The following is a 9,937-nucleotide window of genomic DNA, read 5'->3' as shown; positions in this document are numbered from 1 at the left end:
CAATTATTCGTTAATAATATACTCATCAGCATCGTCGTTTTGATTTTATTGTTGTTATTATTAGTGGGTTGATATATTTATACAGTTAAATGGATGACAAAGTAGTAGGAGTCTATGTATGCGTGTGTGTGTGTGTGTGTGTGTGTGCAGTTGAAAGTATTTATTCTCTTACCGGCTGAATCTGAGCGTGAAAGACCTTGTCGCTGTACTTGTAAGTCAAGACGTAGGCCCCAGGATTGCTTTTGCTCTCTCTAACCAGGAAGACTCTGGAACAAAAAGAAGACAGGTGATTGGCAGACCCTTGCAAATACGAGAGAAACTACTACTACTACTTCTTCTTCTTCTTCTTCTTCTCTTGAAGCTTCAAGAGAATCTTTTCTTTCCTTTCGTTTCTTTCTTTCTTTCTTTCTGCCTTTCTTTTCATTTCTTTTCTTTTCTTTTCTTTTCTTCCTTCCTTCCTTCCTTGCTTTCTTATACTATCTCCCGAAGCGAATCGTGGTATATAAATTAGTGTGGTCGTAAAAAGAGGATGCTGTGAAGGGATGGCAGAATGAAAAGAGAAAGAGAGAGAAAAAGAGTCGTAAAACGATTACTGAGCAACCACGAGATCGTAAAACTCAAGACTTTCAGTAAGAGAAAGAAAGAAAGAGAATGAGAGAGACTAGTCGTAAAACTTTTCTCACCAATCTTTCTTCTTCCATCTTCTGTTTATCTTCTTCTTTCTCCTTTTTCGTTACCGTATTCTGATTTTACAATAAAATTCATTTACACGATAGGAAGAAGTAAGGGATAAGATAAGAGAATATTGTAAGATAAGAAAAGCGAATAAGCGAAATAAGGAAGTAGAAAAGTATATACAGTGCGGATTAATTTATAACGTGATTTTCTCTCTCTCTCTCTCTCTCTCTCTCTTTCGTATGGTTATATTTTAATATGATTTACATTCAAATTCAATTTGTTCTTGATTGATCTTTATCGACTAAATGATATTTATATTTGAATTGATATTATATGTAAAATAATTAAATTTTATAAAACCTCACTACTTTTTGGAAAGACCCTACGGACTTATCGGAAAGATCCTACGGACTTATCGGAAAGACCCTACGGACTTATCGGAAAGATCCTACGGACTTATCGGAAAGATCCTACGGACTTATCGGAAAGATCCTACGGACTTATCGGAAAGACCCTACGGAAAAAACCACACTACTTTTCGGAAAGACCCTACGGACTTATCGAAAAAACCACACTACTTTTCGGAATTTAAACCTCACTACTTTTCGGAATTTAAACCTCACTACTTTTCGGAATTTAAACCTCACTACTTTTCGGAATTTAAACCTCACTACTTTTCGGAATTTAAACCTCACTACTTTTTGGAATTTAAACCTCACTATTTTTTGGAATTTAAACCTCACTACTTTTTGGAAAGACTCTACGGACTTATCGGAAAGACCCTACGGACTTATCGGAAAGACCCTACGGATTTTGGAAATGCCCTACGGATTTTGGAAATGCCCTACGTACTTTTTAGAAATATTTTACTATCTTATCTTATCTTATCCTTTCAAGTATGCGCGTGTTCTGGGCTAAAATTCAAATTCGATTTTTTTCGAAAACAAAGCCTGTAACAAAAAATTCTTACTGTATATTTGCGATCTTTCTGTTTATGTAGAATTACTCTCTTTACGCTTGCTTGTATCACCAGTTACAGATCACTCTGTATAAAGATATATCTCATACTTTGGTATCTAATTTGTTGCGACTAACTATTGTATTTAAATAATTAAAATATTAATTATTAAAAATAGTGAAAGAATAATTAGATGACTCTATGAGAAGAAAATAAAATAGAAGAATTATTATTATTATAAATGTTATTTTTATTTTTTTAAATTAGAATTGATTTTGCAAATTGAACCGAAATTAAAAAAAAAAATTAAGGAATGTTGGTGCTTGTAGAGAGTAAAAAAATAGAGTAAATAAAGGAGAAAGAAAAGATAGAATAAAAAGAAAAGAAAGAAAGAAAGAAAGAAAGAAAGAAAGGAAAGAAAAAAAGAAAACTAGTGATAGATAGAGACAATGATAAAAGAGGCCAATCATTTCCGAGCGAATGCTCTCTCTAATCTTTTCCCTTTTTTTTTTTTTAAAGGCGTCAATATGTCTCTCTCTCTCTCTCTCTCTCTCTCTCTCTCTCTTTCTCTCTCTTTCTCACTTATTTTATATAGTTTTTTCTTCTTTTTTCTTATTCTTCCATTCTTTCTTTTCATTCTTTCTTTCGTGTCTCGCTTCGTTCCACGAAGATACGAGATTATGCAAATTTATGCGAAGCTTCGTGCGGACGGGCAAACCGAGAGAGGATAAAACTACGTGATCGTTGTGCGCTCGATTACGTTACCTAACAATACTTAAATGAAAAAAAGAAAAAAAAAGAAAAAAGAGAAAAGAAGAGAGAAAAAAGTGAGAAAGTCAAAATCAAAGAAAAAAGATGAAAAGACGTACCTAAAATGTTACAAATGTAAGTTAAAGTGTCCTTAATTAAACACCTATCTCAGAATTCTCTTAATTTTGCTTTTGAAAGAAATCAAGGTCAAGGAAATGAAAGAATAAAGAAAGAAAATGGTATAACAAAGTGAAAATGAATTAATTCATGACGTAACCAAAGTGTTTAAATCTCTCGCAGAATCTTAAAGTAGGTTGTTCCTTTAGAAAGGGTAAAAGACAGTTGTAAGGTTGTCTCTCTTTCTCTCTTTCTGAGAGTTGACTGGTTATTCAAAACGTAATAAGAAGAAAAGTGAAAAGGGAAGCAATCTCAATGATGACAATCGTTGTTAAAGATTTATTATACTAACCCTTATTAAATAGACGTGGCAAGATTTTTATAATGTTCCTTCTTTCTTTTTTTTTAATCTTACACGAATGATAAGAAGAAAAAAATATAATTCATGGTGTTTTACGTAGTAAGCTTTATTAATAAATAATTATTATATATTATTATTAAATATTAATAATATTATTAAATAATAAAAATATAAAATAAAAATAATGTATAAATTGAATTATCAAATTAAATTATATATAAATTAATGTAAATTTTAAATTAGAAAAAAAAAATATATATATATATATATATATATATATATATATATATATAAATAAAATATAAAATAAATGTATATAGTAATAATAAATTATTATATATAAATAAATAATTAATAAATTCGTTGATTTATCAATTATTTATTAATTAACATTTAATTCAAATGTTATTGTGATAATTAAAATTTTCCAACCATTGTTAATTTTTCTATTATTTTTTTAATACTTTTTTTTGTTTTTTTTGTTTTATTTATTTATCGTGATATAAAGAAAGAAAAAAAGTAAGTAAAGTATCATTTTGTTGAGATGAAAGAGAATAATTGAAATGAAAAAAAAAAAAAAAAAAAAAAAACAGAAATAATTTCTTACCCATCAACCGAGCCATGATCCCTAATAATGGCAGCCGCGATATCCCTTTTGAGGCCACCATGAAACCAAGGTTGGAGAACGTGTATACCACCATCAAGACCATGAAGCCTGACCATTGCACAGCCTGATGGTGTACGTGAAAAAGGCCTCCATCTTCGTCGCCAGATTATACCTTCACTCTCGGCTATGTCCTTTGCTTCCTTTGGATCTTCAACTATCCTACCAACGCTACCAGTAAAGTCCATTGCTACACGGGATCTCACTGATTCCTGTTAAAACAAATACAAAATACATCAATTTATTATTTATCAGTTTTTTTTTTTTTTTTTTTTATATTTATGTTCATAATATTTCAATTAGAAAAAAAAATATTTGACATATTTTATTTTATTTTATTTTATTTTATTTGTTTCAGTAGAAAATTAGAAAAATTGTTTGTGAAAATTCAAGTGTATGGGTGTGTGTAAATTTATTATTAACCATTTTTTTTTATTTTATTTTTTTATGTAGGTATGTTTATAATATTTTATTTAAAAAGAAAATATTTGGTATATTTTATTTTATTTTATTTTATTTGTTTCAGTAGAAAATTAAAAAAATTGTTTGTGAAAATTAAAGTGTATGGGGGTGTGTAAATTTAGTATTAACCATTTTTTTATTTTTTTTCTTTATGTATGTAAGTTTATAATATTTTTATTAGAAATATGACGTATTTTATTTTATTATTATAATTATATTTATATATTATTATATTATTATATATTTTATTTTATTTTATTTATTGTTCAAAAGGTATCATTTTATTGTTTGTTTTTAGAGCATTAAAGTGTGGGTGTGTAAATTTATTATTAACCATTTTTTTTATTTTTTTATTTTATGTACGTACGTGTGTATGTTTAAATAATTAATATTTCAATTAAAAAGAACAAAAAAATTAATATGACACATTTGATTTAATTTAATTTAATTTTATTTTTCAATAGATGTATATCATTTTATTTGTTGTTTTAAGAATATTAAAGTGTGGGTAGGTGTTAAAAAAAAAAGAAAGAAAAAAAAAACTAAAGAATAAGAAATAAAAAAAAAGAAAGAACGTTTTCGAATCGTTGAATAATCTGAAAAGGTCAAAAATACATACAAACAAACGTATAAACATATACACATATAGATGATTATCTCTCTCAACATAGTATGTGAACGATAAATTAACTCTCTTAAACGAGAACCCAAAAATGAGTTTGACATGGTTTTGCTGTAGGACTACTTTAGGTGGATAGAAAGATCCTCCTCCTTCTTCTTCTTCTCCTCCTCGTCTCCTCCTTCTCTTTCTTTTCTTCCATTCGGTGTAAAAGAGGAAAGAAAAGAGAAGAGGTTGTTAAATCGACGAACGAATGACACGGAAGACGTTTCCTACTCTTAACTACACCTACGCTCGGATTATTCGACAAGATTCGAAAAAGTAAAAAGAAAAAGACAGAAAGAAAGAGACAGACAGACAGACAGACAGACAGACAGAAAGAGAAAGAGAAAGACAGAAAGAGAGTGTGTGAGAGAGAGAGGAAGGTTTGAAAACGTATTTAACGAAAACCTTATATATATATATGGTATATAAACAAAGAGGAAGAGAAGTTTACGAATGAGAGAGAGAGAGAGAGAGAAAGAGAAGAGATCTTTTCCTTTGGAAACTTATTGTAAAGGAATAAGGGGGTTCCTACTTTCTTTTACGAGCCATTGCACGTGAATACGTAATTTATTCGTCGTCTATGGTACCTTTGAGAAATAAAATAGCATATACGTAGGTTATAAGTATTAGTATGGTTCGTAAAAAGTGTTAACCAATTGTTTTTCAACGAAAATTAAAGGATTATAAATTTTATTTTATCTTTTTCTATCTTCTTCTTCTTCTTCTTCTTCTTATTTTCTTATTCCTTTTTTCCTTTTTTTTTTTTTTTTTTTATATATCCACTTGAGACAAATGTAATTGCATTTAATTGGTCAAGATAAAATATTTTACTTTTATCTTTATTTATTTTCTATTTTTGTTTTGTTTTGTTTTTTGTTTTATTTTATTTTATTTTATTTACACACATATTTCTTGTTCGTTTTTAACAAACTTAGAGTGCTATAAACGCATATATGCGTCTGTTAAAAATTATCAGAGTGGTCTAGGACAAATATACGCATAGGTATACGTGTTTGTTAATATTCATGTAAAATAATGTAATGTTTATATTAACACTATGCACCAACGTGTAGCCACCGGTCGTTATAGTGTTAATTTTTTGAATTATACATCAGAAAGAGAGAGACTTCAATTATTAAATATAATTTATTATCTTCTTTATATATATAAAGTTGTTTGTCCGCAATAGACTCCTAAACTACTGAACCGATTTTAATCTAATTTTGCACACTGTATGCAGTTTCATTCAACTTGGAAGATAGGATAGTTTATATCTTAATTTATAATCGGTATAAGGTAATTCGTTAACTTAAAGACGTGTGTATCGGACTGATTGTGAGCCACAGCAACACTTAGCCACGTCAGTCGTCGGTGACTGACATTAGACTTTACGTTTAGGCCACGTCAGTCGTTGGTGACTGACATTAGACTTTACGTTCAGGCCACGTCAGTCGTTGGTGACTGACATCAGACTTTACGTTCAGGCCACGTCAGTCATCGGCGACTGACATTAGACTTTACGTTCAGGCCACGTCAGTCATCGGTGACTGACATTAGACATTACGTTCAGGCCACGTCAGTCATCGGTGACTGACATTAGACATTACGTTCAGGCCACGTCAGTCATCTATGACTGACATTAGACTACGTTTAGGCCACGTCAGTCATCTATGACTGACAGCCTATAACATGATACACTGTTTTTATGGAATTACAGCAAATTTATTGAAAATTTACATAATTTTGACTAATTACAAAATTAATGGATTTCATTAAAATATGATAAAAATATAAAGTAACATAATAAAAGTTTCTACTACGATAAAAAACAATGGGATCCTACAATACCCCCCCAGTGCTTCTAAGCGAAACGCGTGGCCTGACGGTAGCTTCCTTAAAAATGAGCATGGCGCTCAACGTATTGATAATAAATTAATTTAATAAATTATTTCGTTCGTACAAAACATTTTAAGTTAAAAGTATGTATTCACCCATTCAAAGAGTTAAATATTGTTTGTTTTTTTTTTTTAGATAAAAGATTGTTGAATTTCTTCCCATGTTTCTTTTGTCAAAGATAGAAATAATTTGATAGCATTTGATACAATTTGTTTTTTTTTTTTATCTATAATTTAATGTTGACAGAAATAAAAGATTTCAAATTCCTATTACTGTAAAATCATATATATTATATCTGTAACTGAAAGCAAAGTTGAAAGATAAAAGAAGAAGAAGAAGAAGATGCAACGTTAGGGGGATGATTTTCTTTATTTTTCTATATCTCCTCTACCATTTTCTATGGATAACCACGAAGGATAAATACGACGTAACGGCAGAAGCGTTTCTGCTCGTGTTCTTCTTCCCCTTAACCCTCCTCCCCCTCCCTCCCTCCCTTCCCCTTTTCCTTGCTCCCCCCCCCCATGAAACGATCATAAATTATGGTTCTGGTGTAAGCCAAGGAACGATTGCAACGACAATTTATCGGTCCTCTTCTGGCAATAACTCGTATGTGCCCCGTAGATTTTCTTATTTTCCCCGTTGCGGTACCCAACCATAGTCGTTGTCGTCGTCGTTGGTTTCTTTTATGTTGGTGTGGTGTGGTATGGTATGGTATGGTATGGTGTGTTGATGTGTTATGTTGTGATTCCATGATTGGTAGACGACTGACTGTTGTAGGACCCGTTATCATTGCTAGTTCACTGTTAGTGAAAGATACACCGTAGGTTTCTACGATCTATCATAGATTCGAAGAATTTTTCTGTATCTACACACGTACTTTTATAGATCTTTTTAATCTTATAAGATGAAGATGATTATCTATTGAGTTGTACTGTAAGATACTTGGTAAGATGTTGATTTTGTTTTGTTTGATTTGTGGTTTTTTTTTTTTTTGATTTATTCAGGGCTACTGGGAAGAGTGGTATTATTAGCTTGTTAAAAATGATTTTTAAACGATTAATATAATTATTTATATCATATGATGGGTTATATTTGAGGAATTAATTTAATATTTGAAGTATAAAGAAGTAGTATAATGAAATTTCGAGTTTTTAATGCCAATTAATAATAATAATAATAATAATAATAATAATAATAATAATAATAGGAAGAATAATTGTAGGATAATTTATAATTTAAATATATATTTATATTATATTATTAATGGTTTTATATTTGATGAGTCAATGTTATATTTGAAAGAAAGTTGAATGGTTGTTTAAAAAAATTAGGCAATTATTTATTGACGAAATTTGTAATTAAAAGTATAAAAAATACAAATTATTAAATTATGTTTTGTAATTTATATTTTATGTAAATTAAAATTATATAAATTATATTTCGTAATTTATAAATTTATATTTTATGTTAATTATTATTATATAAATTATATTTCGTAATTGATATTTTATGTAAATTAAAATTATATAAATTATATTTTGTAATTTTTATAAATTTATATATTATGTAAATTAAATTATATAAATTATATTTTGTAATTTATACTTTATGTAAATTAAAATTATATAAATTATATTTTGTAATTTATATTTTATGTAAATTAAAATTATATAAATTATATTTCGTAATTGATATTTTATGTAAATTAAAATTATATAAATTATATTTTATTAATTTATAATTCAAATAAATATTTATATTATATTATTATTGATATATTATATTAATTTTATAATTAATAATAAAATTAGAAAATTGTAAATTTATATTTCGCAATTTATAAATTTATAATATTTTTTATGTAAATTAAAATTCTAAAATTATATTTTGTTATTGAAATATTTTATATAAATTAAATTTATAGAAAGTGTAAAACAATATTTGTAAAAATGTACGATATTTTAATTATCATAATTATTCCTTTATTTTTTTTATTTTTAAAATGTACTTAAGAAACACATGAAAAAAAAATTATTAAAATAAAACTAAAAAATAATAATAATAATAATAATAATAGTAATTATAGAGAAACTTGGAAAAAAAGAAAGGACGTTTTACTTAAAGAAGGCGTGTGCACCTATGTATTTCACAAAGAAAATGGTGTCCCGACCTCGCCTTCATCTCGCAATACAACAACACAATTTAACAGAATAGAACAGAACAGAACTGAACAGAACAGTTCAGAACAGAACAACCAACTTGTTAGCTAGGTAACTTGCTAGGTTTAGCTAGCTTAGCTAGCCTAGCCTAGCCTAGCCTAGCCTAGCTAGTTCATTCGTTCTTTCGTTGATTCCTTTCGTTCTTTCTCGAACGGATTCTCACACAGGTTATCCTCGAATGAGAGACAAGATAGAAAGAAAATTGTAATCAATCTTTCTTTTTTCTCTTTTTCTTTTTTCTTTTTTTCTTTTTTCTTATTCTTATTCTTTTTCTCACTCAATCTTTCTTATTCTATTCTCGTTCAATCTTTCATGGCACGTTTATACGAAGCTGTTAACCCACGCATTTTGGGCGCGGCTTTCAAATGCTCTATTGAGAAAGATTCTAATGAATAAAGACAGAAAAATATCTACTGGGTGAACATACGAAATTTGTATTTAATAATCAGGTCAACAATTAATTATCATAATTCAAATGATGAAATGAAAAATAGAAAAATCACATTATTCATTTCTAAACTATACTCACAAATTAATTAAATGTACAGTGTCTTAAAAAAAAAAAAACAAAGTCAAACCAATCGATGAATATTAGTAAATTGTTTAGAAATTAAATTCATTTTTTATTCTGACACAATAATGGCATTTCTTCATGCAAACTGGCAAATAACAACAGGTGAGGATATAGATGAGAAGTTAAATTTATCAAATTCAACTGTTTAAGTTCACTTAAAAAAAAACCTAGGTTTAATCTTGAAATGAACATTGCTCTCTCATTTTCACAAAAGAGAAAAACCTAATAAAAAATTACATTCTCAACAACTCAATATATTAAATTAATATTAAATCAATCTATTCATTAATAAAAAAAAAAAAATATCACATAAAATTGATAATCAATATCCTAAACGATACTTTCATCAAAATCAAACAGATAATAATAATAATAATAATAATAATAAAAAATTTGAATAAAAAATTGTTCACAATTGAATCGTTGGAATCAACTTTGACCTCATTTGTACGATCAATTCTTTGTTCACCCTGTGTATAGAGATAGAAATAGAAAGAGAAAATAAAAAAATATATGCAATCGTCTTTCTCTCTCTCTCTCTCTCTCTCTCTCTCTCTCTCTTTATCTCTCTCTCTTTCTCTTTTGTGCGTCGTT

At 28.0% G+C, this 9,937-nt stretch overlaps 1 protein-coding gene across 12 annotated transcripts in view; it reads right to left on the bottom strand.

Annotated features, from left to right (window-relative positions):
- Positions 1 to 9,937, bottom strand: part of LOC107068855 (growth factor receptor-bound protein 14) — a 364,319-nt gene that overhangs the window by 10,577 nt on the left and 343,805 nt on the right. For all 12 annotated transcript variants that reach the window (XM_089175882.1, XM_089175883.1, XM_089175886.1 and 9 more), the window contains 2 exons: positions 3,472 to 3,740; positions 173 to 266 (listed from right to left, as the gene is read on the bottom strand). In XM_089175882.1, the coding sequence (XP_089032008.1) occupies positions 173 to 266; positions 3,472 to 3,740 (363 nt within the window). The remainder of the gene's footprint in view (positions 1 to 172; positions 267 to 3,471; positions 3,741 to 9,937) is intronic.

This window comes from Polistes dominula, unplaced genomic scaffold (assembly GCF_049000335.1).
Source record: "Polistes dominula isolate Pdom_NZ unplaced genomic scaffold, Pdom_raw_medaka contig_19, whole genome shotgun sequence".
NCBI classification, from domain to species: Eukaryota; Metazoa; Arthropoda; class Insecta; order Hymenoptera; family Vespidae; genus Polistes; species Polistes dominula.
Note: the sequence above shows the minus strand (reverse complement) of the source record. Positions and strands in the feature narration are given on the sequence as shown.